The 21554-nt window shown below is 35.5% G+C and overlaps 1 protein-coding gene across 7 annotated transcripts in view; it reads left to right on the top strand.

Annotated features, from left to right (window-relative positions):
• The window catches only part of KIF2A (kinesin family member 2A), a 76939-nt gene that overhangs the window by 52686 nt on the left and 2699 nt on the right, over nucleotides 1-21554 (top strand). For 3 of the 7 annotated variants that reach the window (XM_008161855.3, XM_054715223.1, XM_008161854.3), the window contains exons 10-20: nucleotides 2795-2885; nucleotides 3016-3079; nucleotides 4127-4218; nucleotides 4537-4679; nucleotides 5013-5217; nucleotides 5827-5937; nucleotides 7993-8060; nucleotides 12328-12478; nucleotides 13837-13938; nucleotides 16337-16472; nucleotides 18983-20682. In XM_008161855.3, the coding sequence (XP_008160077.1) occupies nucleotides 2795-2885; nucleotides 3016-3079; nucleotides 4127-4218; nucleotides 4537-4679; nucleotides 5013-5217; nucleotides 5827-5937; nucleotides 7993-8060; nucleotides 12328-12478; nucleotides 13837-13938; nucleotides 16337-16472; nucleotides 18983-19068 (1249 nt within the window). In that variant the 3' untranslated portion in view covers nucleotides 19069-20682. Of the gene's footprint in view, nucleotides 1-2794; nucleotides 2886-3015; nucleotides 3080-4126; nucleotides 4219-4536; nucleotides 4680-5012; nucleotides 5218-5826; nucleotides 5938-7992; nucleotides 8061-12327; nucleotides 12479-13836; nucleotides 13939-16336; nucleotides 16473-18982; nucleotides 20683-21554 lie in introns of those variants that run through there. The other 4 variants (XR_008555868.1, XR_008555867.1, XR_008555869.1 and 1 more) reach the window with 4 other exon arrangements.

The following is a 21554-nucleotide window of genomic DNA, read 5'->3' as shown; positions in this document are numbered from 1 at the left end:
ACAGAAAATTAAAGAGTTACTAAGAGTTGTTCTGGCCAGGTAGCTCAGTTGGTTAGAGCATCATCCAAATACATAAGGTTACAGGTTTGATCCCCTGTCAAGGCACATACAAGAAGCAACCAATGATTGCATAAATTAAGTGGAAAAACAATTGATGGTTCTCTCTCTTTGTCTCTCTCCCTCCCTCCTTTCCCCCTTTCTCTCACTCTCTCTAAAATCAATGAATTAATATATTTTTTAAAAAGAATTATTAAGTATCTTAAGAATTGAAAATGTTAAACGATACAGTGTTGAAACCAACTTCATTGGTCTTCAGCTGGTAAACTGGAAGTTCAGTTGTAAAGAAAGAAGAAAAAATTAAAGGACATGTGAATACTAGACAGTTTTTTTAAGGGAATTACAATTATAAACTGTATATTTTTTACCTTTTCTGAGAATAGAGTCTACTACTTCCCCCTTTCTCTCTTCTTTACTTCCATTCCTGTCTATAAAATGTCTGTTTGCCTTTTATAGTCATTTTTAAGAAATCATTATAAATAAAGATATGTTTTTGTATATACCAGGTTTAGTAAACATTCTGTGTTTTCACCTATATTTATGCTTCTTAACTTTACCAATATTGATTCTACTCCCTTTCTCTTAACCTTAACTTTTATGGATTGAGGAGTTAGACCTTGTCTTGTCTAATCAGACTCATTTCTAGAAATTTCCCTGCTCCTTTTGTATGTTCTCCAGTTGTGCCTTTAAAAAATATGTATCAGTGGGACTAAAAGGGGAGGGAATTGGAGGGATACATCTGTAATACTGTCAACAATAAAAAATAGTTTAAAAAATTAATTAAAAACATCAGCACAGTTGTATATAGTGTTTCATATATATTATTTTGAAGTCTATATAGAAAGTATATTTGTTTTCTATTATATCTTTTAGTGCTCTTAGACCTTTTAGTGCTCTGCTCAATAAAATATTTCTTTACCCTCCTACCTTTTAATTTTACCTCTGGTGGTGATTATACTCATAGGTTTGAAAAATAATCCAAATCATAATGTTTTGGTATCCCTTTTTAAATTTTAATATATTCTTATTGATTTTAGAGGGGGAAAGGGAGAGGGAGAGAGATGGAAACATCAATGATGAGAGAGAATCATTGATTGGCTGCTTCCTGCATGCCCCACAATGGGGATCAAGCCTGCAACCAGGGCATATGTCCTGACTGGGAATCGAACCATGACCTCCTGGTTCATAGGTTGACGCTCTCAGCACTGAGCCATGCAAGCCAGACTAGCATCCTTTTCTTGAATCAAGACTATCAATTCAGAACTCAATGTCTTATAAGCATAATTTATTTTTACCTGCCCACATTCAATGAAATCTTAATATTTTTCTGCTTATTTAGATGGTCTAAGATAATCTATATATATAAAAGCCTAAGTGACTGTTCGACCGGTCGCTATGACGTGCACTGACCACCAGGGGGCAGACGATCCCTGGTAGTCAGTGCACTCCCACAGCAGGAGCACTGCTCAGCTGACCAACGGGCGCCAGACACTGGGCTCACGGCTGGTGAGCACAACTGCGGTGGTGCGAGCCTCTCCTGTTGACACTCCCCCTGCACACCCCCCTCTTCCCCTGCCCCCCCAATCTGGACTGGGACCGGCATCAGGACTGACTGGGCATGAGCCTGCAGCTGCGTCGCAGTCATGGGTGCACCAGTATCACCCTAGGACAGGCATGCGGAGACCACAGCAGAGTGGCAGCGAGCCTACTGAGCGGTGGCAGCGGCAGGTGCAGCAGGGCTGGAATGAGCGAGAGCGGCGCCTGGCCCGGGCTCAGGCTCCTCCCCTGTCTCCTGCCACTTTGTGCACTACATCTCTCAGGGGATGTAGGACTGCCAGTTTCAGCCAATCCCTGCAGGCCAGGCCGAGGGTCCCCACCAGTGCATGAATCCGTGCACCAGGCCTCTAGTATAAGAATAAACTCTGTGTTTTGTGTACTCACAACTTTTTTGTGTGTAAACCTACTTTTGCCCCACCTTGTATATAACGGAAAACAAAACAACCCTATATGTCTTATTTGTCTGGCTAATATTACCATCTTTCATTATTTTTTTAAACTTTCCTTTGGTCTTCTATATAGCTCAGTTACGGTTAGGTTTTATTGTTCATTGTTATTGTGATCATTATTTATTATGGAACTAGAGGCCTGGTGCACGAAAATTCGTGCACTCAGGGGGGTCCCTCAGCCTGGCCTGCGCCCTCTCACTGTCCAGGAGCCCTCTGGGGATGTCTTACTGACGCAGTCTGGCCTCCCTCTGCGGGAGGCGACCAGCTGGGCCGATCAGGGGATGGCACCGGCCAGCAAGCGGCCAGCCCTGCCCACTCCCCCACCCCCACCCCCAACTCCCCTCCACCGCTGCTGGTTGCCGCTGACCCCCGATTGCTAACTCCTCCCTCTGCCCGTTGGCACATGCCTTGGCTGGCCTGGTGCCGCCTGCTCACCGGCCCCGCCCCTCGCCGACCAGTCATTCTGCTATTCGGTCGATTTGTGTATTACGCTTTTATTATATAGGATTATTGCTTGAAATTATTTAAAGAGCCTTAAGCAATTCTAGGATATAGTTATTTGAAATTTTAAATAAATCAATTAGACTCAATTGTGGCCTCACAGTTGAGCTCATTGATTGGTTAAAAATCTTGGTATACATTTTGTTTATTAATACTATATTACTTTTATCTCTTCTTTGCTTAATTTAAATATTGAATGCACATTCTGACTGGCGCATATTATTTTTAAGGTTTACAGCTAGACCACTAGTGGAAACTATATTCGAAAGGGGAATGGCAACATGCTTTGCTTATGGGCAGACTGGAAGCGGAAAAACTCATGTAAGTTATTATAGTTACATCCTGGTATGAAGCTAGTTTATTTTTCTTATAGCTTAATTCTTAGACCTAAATTCTTAAGATTTATTCCTGAATAATGTCTGTTATTCTTTACTGTCTTTTTAACATATAGACTATGGGAGGTGACTTTTCAGGAAAAAACCAAGATTGTTCTAAAGGAATTTATGCATTAGCAGGTAACTATGTTTTGTGGGGCTTTTTGTTTGTTTTTGCATATCATTTGTAATATTCTTTAATATATTCAGGTGGCTTGAAATAAGACTTGGACATATTGTCCAGGAATTAAAGGGTAACTATAATACTATGTTTACTGTGTATTATGTCAATTTTAGGTTATCAGACTACTTGAAAGAACTGTGCATTTGGGGCAGAAATCTTGATTATATTTATGTCATTATAATCTGTCACATTGTTGGAGCTTACTATTTGTTGTTGAATAATGATTTGTAAAAAGATTCCATTTGGTATGGTTATGAGAACAACCTTATAAGGATAGATGGGGGGTGGGGGTATATGTGGGGAGGGGTTTGGGATGGGAATGTGGGGATGAGGACAATTATGTGATACCATAATCAATAAAGAAATTTAAAAAAAAAAAAGAAGGAAAAAAATAAATAAGCCAACACAATGAGGAGAACAGAGCAAAGAGAAGGAGAGACATTATTTGAGCCCCTGGGTCCAGTTGTACCTGAAGCTAGACTCACCTACAGATTTTCCTTTTTAGTTAGTGAACCAATAAATATTATTTTAAATTGGAAAAAAAAAGGATAGATAACATCCTTTTATTAAATAATGAAGGAGCCCTAACTGGTTTGGCTCAGTGGATAGAGCATCGGCCTGCGGACTGGGAGGTCCCGGGTTCGGTTCCGGTCGGGGGCATGTACCTTGGTTGCGGGCACATCCCCAGTGGGGGGTGTGCAGGAAGCAGCTGATTAATGTTTCTCTCTCATCAATGTTTCTGGCTCTCTATCCCTCTCCCTTCCTCTCTGTAAAAAATCAATAAATAATGAAGGAGAGTGGCATCTAAGCCTTAAGTCTAAAAATAAAACAATTACAACTATCTTTTGTAACATTGGTGTTTACTTTAGTCTTCATTTTCATTATTGATGTTATTATTGTAAGTAAAGATTAACTGATACCTCTAAAAAATAGAAAATTTGAAATGCTTTTTAAAAATATTAGTTGCATTTTAACAAATTTTCTCCAAATGAAATTTTTAATAGCTCGAGATGTCTTTTTAATGCTAAAGAAGCCAAACTATAAGAAGTTAGAACTTCAAGTTTATGCAACCTTTTTTGAAATTTATAGTGGAAAGGTAAGTGGAAACTTACATTTTGATTAAATTATACATAACATAAAATTTATTATTTTAACCATTTTTAAGTATACAAATTCAATGGCATGTACATTTTACATTGTTGTGCAACCATTGCCACCACATCACTTTTATATGTATTTGGATTGGAATATTATGTTAAAATTTTGTTGAGATTTCTTTTAATTCTCTTTGAAACTTTTCAACTCAAATATTGAGCATTTTATTTACTGAAATGGTTCTCAGACTTTGAATTACTAATTTTTATAGAACTGATTCTTTTTTCTTTAGTTTTCAATTTGAAAATATTTTTTTTAGGTGTTCGACTTGCTAAACAGGAAAACAAAATTAAGAGTGCTAGAAGATGGAAAACAGCAGGTTCAAGTGGTAGGATTGCAGGAACGGGAGGTCAAATGTGTTGAAGATGTACTGAAACTCATTGACATAGGTAACAGTTGCAGGTAAATCTTATTTTAATTAAGAAAGGGAAAGTTTTATGTAATTTGATTATAACAAAAACAAAACAAGGATATTATTCAATGCATCTTAGAAGTAAATATCATTATTCATAAAAACTTTTGTTGTTACATGTAACTGAGTGATGTCTATTCTATAGATAACATAGTAGAAGTGTGCCAGATTAAATTGTTTAAGTGTTGTTAGCTCACAATGTCTCCTTTGTAATAAATGATGAAAACTGGATAGTTGTGTGTGTTTTTTTTTTCAATGAAAATACTGTGGTTTGAACATAAATTAAAGTATTTATGTGTCAAATGTCCTCAATCACATTGTAGAACATCTGGGCAAACATCTGCAAATGCACATTCATCTCGGAGCCATGCAGTGTTTCAGATTATACTTAGAAGGAAAGGAAAACTACATGGCAAATTTTCTCTCATCGATTTGGCTGGAAATGAAAGAGGAGCTGATACTTCCAGTGCAGATAGGCAAACTAGGCTTGAAGGTGCTGAAATTAATAAAAGCCTTTTAGCACTCAAGGTAAATAAAATGTATTTAATTGTGAAAAGTCTTTTACTTTTAGTTATATTTACTCAGCTACAAAACAATAGTACTTGTTTTGTCTAGTAATAAGTAGGAGAGGTCATAAAAATTTTGTTTTTTATATTTGCAGATACAGATTTATATTATATCCAGAAATTTTCTTTACACCCATTATTAATTATTAGGATGGATAAATATCTGGTTGTTGGCTGGCCATTTCCAAGGCTTCTTGGGAGATTTTTTTGACTTGAAAAGCAAAGATCAGCAAAACTACAAGAAAGCATTCTGTGTTTTTTCTCTTGTAGTATCACTTTAAAAGTTTCTTTTTATAGTTAATGTTACTTCTTGTCACTTCTTAAACACTAGTCATAGTCTCCAGAAGAACTTTTTGAAATAACAGTCCATTGGTGTTTTTTTTTTTAATTTCATTTTCTTGGATTAGAATTTATGGCAACATCTTTACTATGCTGTAAACCTGTTAGTAGCATTTTTAAAGCTGATCAGGTCTTAAATATTAGAATTATAGTAAGAGAACTGTTAAATGTGTTAAGGTAAATACTCTTTATAAGAAACCTAATCTCTGAAGCTTGCTTTCTTAATTTTCAGGAGTGCATCAGAGCCTTAGGTAGAAATAAACCTCATACTCCTTTCCGAGCAAGTAAACTCACTCAGGTGTTAAGAGATTCATTCATAGGTGAAAACTCTCGTACCTGCATGGTAAGTTTATGGGTTTATTTTGATTATTTCTTTTTTTTCGTTCATTTGGTTTTTTGTTCTGTTTTATTTTTGTTAATCCTCGCTTGAGGATATTTTTTCCGTTGATTTTTAGAGAGAGTAGAATGGAGGGAAGAGGGGGTAGGTGGGAGGCAGGAAGGAAAAGAGAGAGAAATATTGATGTGAGCGAGACATAAAATTGGTTGTTTGCCTCACATGCCCTGACCGGGGCTGGGGATTTAACCTGCATCTCAGGTACCTATGCCCTTTGACCAGGAATCAAACCCACAGGCCGATTCTCTAACCAACTAGTCACATTTGCCAGGTCTATTTCTTTTATTTTAATATCAAATGAACAATTATATAATACCTGTGGGAAAACTATAATATACATTAATGACAATCATTTAAACCCTTCTATTGTGAGAGAGATAGGATACTTAAGATGTGGTCCCTGACAGGCTGATAGAGAGGATTATAGTGCAGTTATAATGCATTCTACAATTCCAATATCTGAGTCTTCTTAAAGTTGGTCTCCATTGAGTTCTATTTTCCTTGAGTATGGGTTACATTTTTTATTCATATTCTAGTAATTTTAGATTATGTAATTTTTATTATGGATGAATATCTTATATACACTCTGGATTCTGTTATACTCTTCTAAAAATTATTGATTTTTTTGTTGTTGTGTAGCAGGAAATTAACTTAGCTGAACTTACTCTAAACTCTTATCTCCCCTGCTGTGGGCAACAACTGAAATTAAAATCTCTGGCCGAAACCGGTTTGGCTCAGTGAATAGAGCATCGGCCTGCGGACTGGAAGGTCCCGGGTTCGATTCCGGTCAAGGGCATGTACCTTGGTTGCGGGCACATCCCCAGTGGGGGGTGTGCAGGAGGCAGCTGATCGATGTTTCTCTCTCATTGATGTTTCTGACTATCTCTCTTCCTTCCTCTCTGTGAAAAATCAATAAAATACATTAAAAAAAAATCTCTGTTTACCTCTTTTAGACTCAACTGTGTGGTTGGAGTCAGCATTATGCACACCTAGTTTAGGAGTCAGCCAGAGATCTTAACAAATTTTGGTTATAAATAAGCTTTCCAAAGTGACTGGGCAGTTTATATGTATAATTGGAGTTTCTCCCTCTGTTGTTGTCTCTTCTGGGACAAGCTTCACTTTCCAGCAGCTATGATCCCCACCTCCTAACTTTTGTTTTTTAGTTTCTTAACTCTTAGTTTAGTTAAACTTAAGTTAGTTAGTGAAACTCTTAAGTTTCTAATGAAGTTTTACTTGTCCTGTGTGACAGCAGCAGGGCTGATCCTTAGGCAGTAAAGCTATTAAAGAGGGGTAGTAGGGAAGTCATTCAATGTTATTCCCCTTTTCTAGGTGTTGACCTCCATTTTCTACCTGATTTTGATCACTTTCTGATGCATTCAGAGACCTGTTTATATTTTTTAAAGAGTTTATAATTATTATCTGATTGTGGGCATAAGATAGCAAGTAATCTTGGAGTTCACACATTATTAATACATACATAAAGGGTGAGGCAAATGTAAGTTTACAGTTAGTATGAAAAATAATGCAATCCTATATATTGAAAGGCTAATATGCAAATTGACCTATCGCTATGATGTGCACTGACCACCAGGGGGCAGATGCTCAATGCTGGAGCTGCCTCCTGGTGGTCAGTGCGTTCCCACAGGGGGAGCGCTGCTCAGCCAGAAGCCAGGCTCACAGCTGGCAAGCGCAGTGGCTGTGGCAGGAGCCTCTCCCACCTCCGCGACAGCGCTAAGGATGTCCGACTGCCAGCTTAGGCCAGCTCCCCATGGGCCTCCTGCGAGAGGGCACAGGTCGGACTGAGGGACCGACACACCACCATCACCACCACCACCCCTAGTGCATGAATTTCGTGCACCGGGCCTCTAGTAATAAATAATAGTACAAGAATAAACTGTTTCATATACTTACAACTGTAAACCTATATTTGCCCCACCCTGTATATTAGTATCACTGTCTTCATCATTTATAACATCTTATTTACCTTTGCATTTTCCCCCATAGATTGCCACAATCTCTCCAGGAATGGCATCCTGTGAAAATACTCTTAATACATTAAGATATGCAAATAGGTATGAGAAATGGTTATCCATTTTGAAATTTGAGGGAAATAGAGCAGCATATGATTTGACTTAATATCTGATAGTGTAAAGCTTATTACGTTTTTCCCAATTTTCAAAAAAAAATTTTTGCATGATACTTAGAATCATTTTGTCAAGTTATCAAAATAATTGGAAATATGCTGTGTAATTTGGGGAGAGATTTATATTTTTAGTAGAATTAGTCTTTCTATCCTAGAACACAATCATGTTTTTTCATTTAACCAAGTTAGATTTCATAAATTTTTCTACATTTGAATCATGCAAATAATTTCTAGTGTGTTAAAAAAACTCTATCAGGGGGCCAATATGTATTTCATAAATTGTTTTGCTATATGCTGAAAATTATTTCTGATAATATTAAATGTTATATGTACATGGGGAATATAGAGTTTAAAGTAAGTAGTGATAGCACAGTTCTTTCTGGTGTCTTATATGGGTTACATTTTATTAATGTCAGTAGTGTTACAAACTTTAGGTAACGATATTTACAGATGAACAAAAAAAATTATAGACTACTAAATTATTATTTCTTACAGTCATGAAATGCTCTTAGAATTTTGGATTATGATGGGCATATTTATATTTGTTCCATAGATTATTCCCATTGCACTTGTTCTGAATGAGTATAGTTTTAAGTTTTTATTATCACATACTGCATTTGTGATTTTAACCTAGAGATAAAATTCCTCTGTATCCCATTTCTAGTGTTAAGATGTTTTTAGTTTTGCTGAATACAAATTTTATTTTTAATCTTCTATTAAAATGTGAAATACATATGCATACAAGAAAGTGCCCAAAACATAAGAGAATAATTTAGTGAGTACTTATAAAATGAAATTCCTGTCATTAGACTGGGAAAGAAAACATTTCCTGCCCCCTGGAAAGTTCCCCATGTGTCCCTTACTGATGATCACAAATCCTAAATAACATGCCCAAATTCATTAATGTCTACCCCAAGGCAGCAATTGATTGCTCTGGCTTCTATGGAACATTTTTCTTGTTTTATTTTTTTCTCTCTTTTTTAAAAATAGTTTTACTTCCTATGAATTTATCCATGAACAACATAGGTAGCTGTGTTCGAACTTTACATAAATGATTTTGTACCCTTTGTTCTTTTTGTATCTTGCTTTTGCTTCAGCTGAAGAGATGTTTTTAAATCATAGTAAAAACTTTAGAAAGTATAAACCTATTGACCTTTTGTAAAAAGATATTAACACATTGCGGACCAGTAGTTTTATTGCTAGCTTTACCCAGTGGCCAGATAAGTTTCTATTGAACTGGTACAAAAAACATTTTACATAAATGTTAAAGGCATGCTTTAAAATGAAATACCCATTGCATTTTGAAGTTATTTCTTATATGTTCTTACAAGCTAATATCTTTTTAAAGTATGATACTTTGTAAAACACTGTGTAATATGAAGCGAGAATTCTCGTGATCCGTCCACAATGTGTTAAGATAGAATAGCTTCTTAAATATATAACTTTATTTCTAAATTTATTTCCTTTTTAAACTTTGAATTATGAGCTTCTAGCTGCAAACTTTGTAAGTCTTCTATTTGATCCTTATAATAAGTATTTTTGGTATTGTGGGGTTTCAATCATTAATTTAAAATGCCTCTTATTTCAAAATTTTGTATGGGAGAGATGAGGAACGACTTAGTCTAGTAGAATATTACCATGTTGTAGAATTAAAACAGATAAAAACCCTCCATGTGTTCAGACTTCTGGCTGTAAAAGAATTCCCCTGATGTGAAAATGTCCTGTCTGGCCATTGCTCTAGTGTGTTTGGGTTCAAGTAAAATGTTTTAATTTATTACCATGTAATGTAATTCATTTGCAACATGACTAACCAGCTGAGACAAATAATTCTGCCTCTTATTTCCAAATCTCTGGGAATAAAGATTTTTCAACCTCCCTTGATAGTGCTCATTGGAGAGATATAAATAATTGCTGCATGTAATAGAGTTTAGGTTGAGCAAGAGGAAAAGTGTGTGTTTAGGATATCTAAATTAGGAGATTCTTAAGAGAATAAGAAATGGGGTTGGGAGTAAAAAGAGTCAAGTAGTATTAGAAATCTGGATTTGTCAGCAGGTGTAGTAAATAAGCTTTCCAAAGTGACTATAAAGCATAAAGGCAGATGAATTCAGTATTGAATCTTTGTATAGACATTACCAATAGAACAAAGAATGATTGTAGGTAGGAATGTATTAGTTTGATATACATTAAATTATTAGTTTGATGTGTATTACCGGTACTACTTTTGACCTATAAAAACAGTAATTTCATTTAGTTCAACCTAAGAGAAATAATGAGAGAAACAGAATATGGTTAGAATATGAAATGTTTAATATAAGATTTATAGTAAAAGCTAAGTTTGAACCTCAGTTATGCCTATTCTCATTGAATGACGTTGGGTAAGATACTTTATTGCTCTGAGCCATTTCTCATCTGTAAAATGGTGATAATATCACAAGATTATCTTAAGTATTAAATAATATGCCTATAAATTACTAATAATACCTGATATATAGGAAGTATTTAATAAACATTACCTACTACTATGAAATGGGATTGACTGGAAAAGAACATAGAGAATCACAAAAATTGTGTCAGAAAAACCTCAATTTTGTTAAATATAACCTAAAGACATTAGCAAAAGCAATTTAAATTCTATTACTAAAGGCTTTTCTCAACCAGCGTTCTTCATCTGAATCACCAAACACAAAATTATTTGAGTGACTATTTTCTCAATTTGTACCAAGGATGCTTTATAGCTGATACCATTCAATAGGCATAGAGAAATTAGTTAATTTGTTACAAACAATGGATGTCATTAGGACTTAATTGTCTTGTGTTTAGTTTGAAAAGACTGCAAGAATGTTGAGGCCTCATTAATGCTATTAAACAAAATATTCATGGTATTGATTACACAAGGAAATTAGATTGAGTCGCCATGTAGTTAAATAAGGGACATTTCAGATTTATTGAGGGTGTAGTTAAACTTCTAGGAAGGATCATGAGAAAAGAGGGAAATACACCAGAAAGGAAGGACTATGTAATAGGAAATCTTAGGACAGAGGGGTTTTTTAATCTTAAAATGGATTATTTTTTAAATATTCTAATATATTAAGTCATAACAATGTTGATATCTTTTGCTAAACAAATTAAACTGAATACTAAATGAAAGTTTGAAATATGCATTGCTGTCTTTACAAGAGCATTTTATTTTAATCTGTTGCTCTTTTGGTGCTGCAGAGTAAAGGAGTTTGGAATTAGTCCATCAGACATTCCCTTCTCACAGGGTAGTGGCAGTCGCCCTGATCTCTCTCCTTCTTATGAGTATGACGACTTTTCTCCTTCAATTACCAGGTCTAGTTCATTCTATATATAAGATATTTATTTTAATAGTTTATTTTGAATTGTGCTGTGTATAAATATTTCATTTACATTTCTTTTGTCCTGAGCCATTTTATTTTTCATTTTCATTTTGTTTGGCAGGTGGTGGTTGTACTGCATGATTTTATTTCTGTGTACTTTATTCATTTATTTGCTTTAAAATGTTGATTTAGAATTCAGGCTTCTTATTTTGCCTCATATTTTTAAGGATGATGTCATCTTTGCATATTTACCATTAAAAATGAACTGTCTTGTTTAAAATGAAAAGTTTACCTTCATTCTGTATGCTATTGTAAATTTCCTTATATGTAAGGGTCCTCGACTTAGAAAGCGTATGCAAGTGTGTAAATTTAAGTATAATGGGTAAACATTTTTTAAATGATGGAACTAATTTACATTTTATAGAATACAGTAGAATAAGGTTATTTTACATGTAGCTATTTAAATTGGGCATTAGAACTACCAAAAATCTGTAACATGTATTAAATTCTCTGATTTTGGCAAAGATTTATTTAACTGATCTAAGTGCCATTGTTAGCATTTTTCTGTCCATATAATATAATTTGAACAGCAGTCTCTTACTTTGAAATGCTGATTCTCACTTATTATGTACAATAATTACATTAGAAGTAATTGTAAAGTTACCTAAATAAATTTGTAAAGTTAAACAGCTAAACATCCCTTTAGGGTTTCCACAGACTTCAGGTAAATTTGATCTGCAAAGCTGACATCATCAATTTTAATATGTTAAATTGAATTGTATTTATATTGAATAAGTTGGTATTTTGTTCTTCTACATAAGTCTTTATTAATTTTAGATACCTCTTATGTGTTTACAGGGTGAAAGAACTGACTGTGGACCCAACTGCTGCTGGTGATGTTCGTCCAATAATGCACCATCCACCAAATCAGATTGATGACTTAGAGGCACAGTGGGGTGTGGGGAGTTCCCCTCAGAGAGATGATCTAAAACTTCTTTGTGAACAAAATGTGAGTGACTTAATATAGTTGTAATTATCTAATCTGAGTTCATGTCATCAGTAGCAGAACTTGATAATTGAAATCTAAATTAGGGATAAGCAAACTATAGACATACTTAATTTATTGTGCTTCACTTTATTGCACTTCTCAGATGGTATGTTTTTTATAAATTAAAGACAAGACCCTCACCAGCAAAAAGATTAGGACTCCCTTTATTGAGATATTCATTTTATTGAAATGATCTGGAATTGAACCTGCAATATCTTCACGGTGTGCCTGTACAGGCTATGAGCCAGCCATCTGTTTTTACAAATAAAGTTTTATTGAAACATGGCTATGCTCATTCATTTATGGGCTATCTGGCTACTTTCTTACCACAACAGAAGTGACAAAAATGGTATAACTCACAAGTTCAAAATATGTACTATCTAGCCCTTTAAGAAAGTTTGCTGACCTCTGATCTAAACTTTTTTTTCTCAGATTTTATACTGTTACTAAAATTTGGGAATTTTTAAAGTAACAGGGAAAAAATAAGTTTTTATAATATTTTTTGAATAACTGGGAAATCAGATTTTTAAATTATGAAATGTTACTAAACATTTCAAACATAGAAAGCAATCAGATTCAACAAATGATAGCATTTTGACAGGGTTAATTTTTTTTTTTTTTTTTTTAAGAATTGAGACCTTCAGAACACCAATTTGATAGTCACAGTCATGAAAAACATTATATATATCTCTTTTGGTGAAAAGAAATTTAAAGACATATATATGACTTTAATTATTAGTGAAAATTAAACAATACTGAATAAATATTTTAGTATATTTATAGTCTGCAATAAAGATATTTTTGAAAGTTGCACTATTCCAAAAGTGATTGCTTTTTTGAGGCGGGGGAGATAATTTTGCAATAAAGTGCCTGGACTCAGTGAAAATTATCCTTTACTGATACACTTAAGTTTAGGATGTCCTTGTGAATGTTACATTAAATATTTTTGACCCATAAAAAGAAATTTTGGCCCTAGCCAGTTTGGCTCAGTGGATAGTGTTGGCCTGTGGACTAAAGGGTCATGGTTCGATTCTGGTCAAGGGCACATGCCTGGATTTCGGGCTCGATCTCCATCCAGTAAAGGGTGTATAGGAGACATTGACGTTTCTCTCTCTCCCTCTTCCGTCCTCTCTGAAATCAATAAAAATATATTAAAAAGACAAAAAAAGAAATTGTGGCTTTGCCTTTTATGGTATATTTTAGGAATCTTCCTCTGTTTCTGAATACATTTTTGTAAATGACATAGAAAAACTGCTTTTTAAATTATATTTAAAAATATAAACTCTTTTTGTCATAATTTTAAAACTTTTTATTTTAAGGAAGAAGAGGTTTCTCCACAATTGTTTACTTTCCACGAAGCTGTCTCACAAATGGTAGAAATGGAAGAACAAGTTGTAGAAGATCACAGGGCAGTGTTCCAGGTAAAGTAAGGCAGGACTTTTCATCAAAATGTTTCTTTAGAGAAATTAACTAAAAACTCTTAACCATTTTTAACACACACAAATCTAAAAAAAAAAAATACTTGTTTGTGTGTATGCAGATATATATTTGTAAGACATATGATAGGGCAAATTTTGAATACAAAATTTGATCAGTGGTTACAAAAATAACCTTTCTTTGAAGATCAAGTTTATTTACTACCATTCTCCCATTTTATTTGCTTTTGTCAGTTGTCCATTTTTAGAGAAGGATTGAACTTTTGCCCTCCAATATCCCTTTTTTTCATGTTAGGTGAGTATATTGGAGGGTCTTCCTGTCAGGACAGCAGTAAGGAAAAAATTCTTCTGAAGAATATCAGAGCAGTTGAGGAGGTGTCAGTCTTCGTAGAAAGGAAGGCTTCAGGGAGGGACAGTAACTGTTCTGACTGAGCTGTGAGTGGCAGATGAGTGAGGGGGGTGGCAGTAAGACCTTAGGTAGAGTATTCATTTCACTGTGTGTTCAACCTATTACAAACACTTTCACTGTATGATCATCCTTTGCCTCCCCCCACCCCTTTAAACAAGAAAATAGCCTTGTGGGTGATACCTATGAGGAAGTGATGGGAAAGTGAAGAGAACATTTCATATGGTTATGGAAGGCTGTACAGTCAGCTTGCCTCCCCCACCCCACCCCTCACCCTGCCTTTCTGCAGTACTATAAATACCTTCTGAGAAAAAGTGAACAATAGCTTACTTAGGCCAGTGATGGGCAACCTTTTGATCTTGGTGTGTCAAACTTCGCCAAAAAACTGAGCATAACTCGGGTAGTGTGTCACTTTGAGGAAAAAACATTATTTCGCAAATGTTTCATCCTTAGGAGCAGCAAATGTTTCATCCTTGGCATGCGGCCGCGTGTCATCAGAAATGGCTACACATGTCAGTGCTGACACGCGTGTCATAGGTTCGCCATCACTGGCTTAGGCTTTCCCTATCGAACTGTATTCCTTCGCTGATGTTGAAGAAATCGCTAAACAATTATTAATGCTCCTTTCTAGGCCATTCAAGTACCTGGATGAAGGGCTCAAAAATATAAAAAACTTCATAATTTTAGAATAGGATATACATTATTAAAACTGTTACAGTTTTAGTCAAACCTTTATCATAAGAATCTCTGGAGGTCTGTGTGTTTAGATTAAATCAAGAAAGGACCCTTGTAATTCTAAGAAAATCGTGTCCTTTTGTAGCAAGGTGTCACATAAAGACCATTTCCCATTGTGCCATTTTATGATGAATTCTAAAAGTTTTTTGATTATTGGCAGAACTGCGTGTTCTTGACTTTCAAGCCAGTATTTTTATAATCCATTTATTGTCCCTTTATACTTTGATCTGTCATTTCTCAAAATAAGGTTTTGTTTTTTAAAAATTAAGTATTATAGCTGAAGGAAAAGAAAAAATACTGGGGAATGTGTGTTTTAATTGACACATATACAGTTTTCTAATAGGTAACTATATCTAGGTTAACCAGTTCTGCCTGGTGACACATAGTCTAGTTATAATTAGCCATTAAATTGCATTGATGTTTGGAAAATTGAAATTATATGTACTCTAACAATCTAGAAAGTATCCCTTTTTTATATCCAAAAATTCTAATTTGGAATGATCTGATAGTGATATAAATTTTTATGATTCATGACATTGCTAGAAAATTAAACTCATAAATTCCACATATCTAAAATCAGTTAAGAATGAGGGGTTTCCTTGAAGGTCTTATGAATGGTGAAGAGCTACTATTTAGTGGTTCATTTGAGTATTCTAAGATTGGCTATCCATTGGTTCTTAGAGTCACAATTATTTTGAAGAACTAGTATTTTGAATTTAGGGCTACCTCTTGGTCCAACTGTGAGGCCCCAATGGACATGTTAATTCCAGATAATTTACAAGTTCTAGGCCTACCATAGATGTCATTAGATTGCTCAGTAGCTTTCTTACATCCATTTTTTCCCCTTGCTTTAGGGATAGCTATTGAGGTTTTGAGACTTACTCTGCTCATTGATACTTAGGTGTTTAATTCATTCCATTCCATCCTCTCTCTCTCTCTCTCTCTCTCTCTCTCTCTCTCTCTCTCTCTCTCTCTCTCACACACACACACACACACACACACACACACACACAAGGTAGAATAAAAGTAGAAAAATTAAGCCATCTTGCTTGATCTATCATATTTGTATTTGAATCTAGAAATATTAACGTTACTTGGTAAATAAAGATGTTTTATGGTTAGTAATATTTTAGAGAATACCATCTTGAGTGTGTTTGATGATTTTTAACATATGTAAAATTTGTAAATTGGTTTTGTCTTACAAAGAGGCTTACTGGATTAATTGAATTTTTGTCCTTTTAGGAATCTATTCGATGGTTAGAAGATGAAAAGGCTCTTCTAGAGATGACTGAAGAAGTAGACTATGATGTAGATTCATATGCTACACAACTTGAAGCTATTCTTGAGCAAAAAATAGACATTTTAACTGAGCTGCGGGGTAATTCTTTTTTCATTTTAATGTTTGAAATCTGCTTAATATTTGTATGTATTTAGTGGGAGGATTTCATATTACAAGAGAGCATCTGAAGTGGAAATTATGGGCAACATTTAACATCTTTTTAGAGGTATATAGACACACCAACCATTCTTTTTTTTTTTAAAAGAAACATGGAGTACCATTTCAAGTGCTCTCTAGTCTTTTTTCTTTCAATCTTTTGAGAAAATAAGATTAGAAGGAAAATGTACTTTAAGAAATTTGTAAATTTTATAGACCCATTTGTCATTTTAGTTTGGTAGGCCAGTGCTTTTCAGAATTATTTTCCTTGGATTAGATCTATTCAGGGTCTTCTTTCTATAGCCACCTATCTATATCTCCTTCTATCATCTTATTTCATGTTTGTCATTTGAACACTTGTTTTGAAAAAGAGGAAGATTTCAAGAAGTATGTGGCTTATTCACATGTAATCTCTGCTTGGCTTTTTAATGAGCTTATCTGCAGCTTCAGATATGCATTTATTTACTGTATGTGCTAATTTTTTAGGCATTGGCAAATTAGCTGTCTCCATTTATATCCGAGTGGGCATCGGTGTGTGCATGCAGTGCAACATAAAACCAGATTGAAATTGCTAGTTTTTAGCACCAAATAAGCTGCTTAATTTTAAAAAATAGGTCCTTTGTGAAGTTGGTTATTTGATACCATATCCTACTAGAGACCCGGTGCACGAATTTGTGCATGGGTGGGGTCCCTAGGCCTGGCTGGCGATCGAGGCCAGGCCATTCGGGACCTGCCAGCCAGAGCCAGAAGGACAGGGGGAGGGACCACAGGAGGTTGGCCACTGGCCCCAAGTAGGGAGCCGGCCCTCGGCCCCCCTGGGAAAGGGGCCACGCCTACCACCATCCACTCCCGGTTCCCCACCCCAGCCTGGGGCCCATAGGCCCCAGCGGGGTCGGGAGAGGAGGTGATGGTCGCCAGGCTGGGCACAGAAGGAACGGACACGGATGCCGCCATTGGTGCCCCGCCACCCCAAGGTTCCCTACCTCCCCCCCTTCTCCTTCCCTTGCCGTGCAATCGTGGCAGGTGGGCGGGCAGGCAGCCCTCAGGGAAGGGAGAGGACAGGAGTGAGACAAACCTTTGTGTTGAGGGCTGACTTTCAATAGATCGCAGTGAGGGAGCTGCTCTGCTTCGTAAGAAACCCCAACCCAGAAGCAGGCCTCTATGAGTGGTTTAGCACCAGGGGCCAATGGAGGCCGGCCGGCTGCGGCGGGGGACCACGGGCAGTTGGCCGGCCACAGGAGGTTGGCTGTGGGAGTGCACTGACCACCCGGGGGCAGCTTCTGCATTGAGCATCTACCCCGGGTGGTCAGTGCGTGTCATAGTGACTGGTCGGCCGGGTTGTTCGGTCCTAACGGTCGCTGAGGCTTTTATATATATAGATGGAGTCAGCATTTCCTCAATTTCAGTTGTGCAAATGTAGGGTTTCTAAAATTTACTAGTACTTTTGTTTTTCATGTTCAAGCCTTGATTTAAAGTGTTTTGATCATTTTTCTAATCTGCCATAACTCATAAGCAGCTTTTCTGTATGCATTTTATTCAGAAGATAGAGCATAAGCATTCAAGTTTTTTTTCTGCTTATATGTAGCTTTCAACTTAGTTGACTTCTTTTCCTTAATTTTCTCATTCATTTATATTAAGCATATCTGTAACTTTTAAGAAATTACTATCCAGTTATGTATTATTCAGCTTTTTCTTAGAAATGTTTTATCATCCAAGCATAATTTTGGTATTAAGTTTGAGGGCCATTATATTAGCAGCCAACAGATCCAGAAATCCTTAATTTCCTGATTAAATTTTAGAAAAGTCAACTTTTTAAAAGCATTATCAAATGTCCGCAGAGTAGGAGGGTGGGGATAAAATCACCCTGGTTGAGAATGATTGTTATAGGAAGATGCCTCTGCCAATTTACTTACCTATTTTCTATTCTTAAATGACTCTGAGTCAGTATATGGTAGATGGGTAATAGAATTTTAAGACCAAGAAATGCATTACCCTGCAACCCCCTTCTCTATCCATTATTTCTTTCTTAAAATTCATAGCTTAAAAAGATACAATAGTCATTGGGAGTAGAAATTTTCTAACACTGAGAGAAGGAATGTCTATTCTACAGTTTAATAAGATTCATAGTGTTCCTTTTGGACATGACTGTACATATTCTACACACATATAAAGCCTGTCTACACTCTAAAAGGAATACAAATTAAAATTGAACACTGTAAAAAATGCCAAACAGAAACCTGTTGACAATAGCAAAGGCAGGTATTTCTAGGAATCTATAATGAAACTGTTGCTATAGTTGAGCATTGTATTTAGTTCTGAGTTTTTTGACAACAAAAAACCAAAAGGAAAAATCTTAAGATTATGAAATAAGAGAGCCAACTTGATACCCATGAAGTTGTATACTGTGTTGCCTGTGATGCAATACTTACTCCCTGTTCTTTTCTTTTTCCAAGATAAAGTGAAATCTTTTCGTGCAGCTCTTCAAGAAGAAGAACAGGCCAGCAAGCAAATCAACCCTAAGAGACCCCGTGCCCTTTAAGTTGGCATTTGCTGCTAAAGGATCCCCAGAACCCTCACTGTTTTAACATACAAGGTTCAGCTGTAAGGGCCATTTGAAAGTTTGAGATTTTAAGTGTCTGTGGAAAATGTCTTGTCCCTTCACCTGAATGACATTTCAGTTTTGTGAAACACAACTTTGTCTACAAAATGCTTCTAGTCCAGAAGGCACAACCAAGATTTGGGAATAGTGAAGCATTTTGTTTCATTTACCCAAATAGTGATTTACTTTTGGAGATCCTTGCCAATTTTATTTTCTATATGATGAAGTAAGATTGTGGACTTGATCCAGGGGTGAGTAGTAGGGGGAAGCCACAGCATTTCCTTTTAACTCGGTTCAATTTTCGTAGCAAGACTGAGCAGTTTTAAATCCTTTGTGTGCATGCATACCTCATCTGTGATTGTACATACCGTGCCACTTAGGGACAGCTGTGCTCACCGCTTTCTGCTTTGTGCCTTGACTAAGGCTATTGACCCTGAATTTCTGATGCACAGCCAAGTTAAATTACATTCCTTATTTGTCATTGTAAATTACCTTTATTGTGTGTACATTTTTACTGTATTTGAGGCATTTTTTGTGTGTTGCTAGTTAATTTTGCAGGATGTGCCATATCATTGAATGGAACTAAAGTCTGTGACAGTGGACATAGCTGCTGGACCACTCCATCTTATATGTAAAGAAATCTGGAATTATGGTTTTAAAACTTTTAACATGTGGATATAATTTTCTTAGCATTTTCTTTGTAAAGAAAATATAAACTAGTTGGTGTATAATAAAAAGTAATGGAATTCTGAGAAGAGTTTTATCTTAGGATAATACATATATATGCAGTGTGTCCCAGTGTGTTATTAACAAGACTAATAGTGCAATTTGCTCCTTACCAATACCATTACTTAAGTTGAAGTGTCCATTAGCATCCCAAAAGGTACCTTTCAAATGTACTGTTAAAGGAAATTGGCTTCTGATGCATGAACATTTACATAATACATTGGAAGTAGTCTGTAATAGAACTGTTAGTTTAAGCCAAGTATAGACAGTACATAACTCCCTTGAAAGAGAATTAAGCTAAAGAGTTGACTTTGCCTTAAAAGGCAGATCTAACCCAAGCTCCGTCCATTACCTAATGTATGATGTTTCACCATTATTTGGTGAGAATCACCAAATTCTCACCAATAAATTGGTCTAGGGTGTGCTACTTTTTAAATGGTAACATTTATTTTTACAGATTGCTACTCCAAGGAAGAAAACTGGCTACTTTTCATGTAAATATTTTGTTAAACAATTTATATATCTCTCTAGGACATTTCCCTCAGCTCCTAGGAGAATCCAGGAGTATATTAACAACAACAAAATCTCCCAAGGATATCTTGTTTTGACTTACTCTAGGAAAGTAATAGCTCATTCCTTTGAGCCACAGGGAAGCTATGAATACTAGTAGTCACATGAGCCAGATTCCCTACTTCACTTCAGACAACTCAGAGGGTAGTTGTGGGAAATCCTAATACCATGGTGAAATGCTCCTCTGTAAACTTGAAATCTAGAACAAATGTAGATTTTCACAATGTGCTTATTAATAAATGGAATCTATGGAATGAGTTTAGAGACCTTTGTTTTGGAAGGGACTCAGCTTTTCTTGCAGCTGTAAGGTATGTTCTACTTGTGTTTATTTCCAAGAGAAGAGGAAGAATGGAGAACTATTGACCTTGCAGAGGCTGTTTAAAAAGGTAGTTTTTGAGCCTAACCAACCTTCAAAAGACAATAAAAATATTTGAGTTTGCTTATTGTAAAGCACAACAGATTAGTCTTATTTAAAATAGATGGATACTATCTCTAGAAGGTCCCCTTATATTTAAATGTGCTGCTTTATTCTATAATGGCTTCATTCTGATCAGTAATCAAGGTATATGAAAAATCAGTACACCAGAAAAGATCTTTGTAGTATAATCCAGTACTCGTTTTACAGATAGGGAAGCTAAGGGCCAGAAAAGGGACTAAAACTCGGCAGTTAATAAGGTGTAGAGGGAAAGCTGAATGAATAAATCTTAAAAATTTCCTATAAGACTAGAAATAGTACAAGTGAATTTTGCAAAGTAACTTTTGATATTTAAAAAACCTACCCAAGTATAATATTTATATAACAAAAGTGGCTTGATACAGCTATTTAAAAAACTTTTGGATCTGAATTAAACATTCTTTACTTTCTCAGACTTGAAAGCTGGTATTCTTATTAATAAGTAATAAAAATACATTATCATTATATAGGAATGCTTAATATCATTTTGAAGTCATATTTCAAAAAAAATCTGTTTAGGTAAACAAATGAACTTCCTTTTTGAAACACTTCTGTTAGGCATAAAGAATGAAGATATTTTTATTTCCTTACATAAATAAAATAACCAGCTATTATATATAATTCTTTATTAAAGGACATTAACAATTAATATTATATTGATAATGATTTAGACATA

The sequence above is a fragment of the Eptesicus fuscus genome, chromosome 4 (genome assembly GCF_027574615.1).
Source record: "Eptesicus fuscus isolate TK198812 chromosome 4, DD_ASM_mEF_20220401, whole genome shotgun sequence".
In the NCBI taxonomy this organism is placed as follows: Eukaryota; Metazoa; Chordata; class Mammalia; order Chiroptera; family Vespertilionidae; genus Eptesicus; species Eptesicus fuscus.
This window is presented reverse-complemented; position numbering and strand designations above follow the sequence as displayed.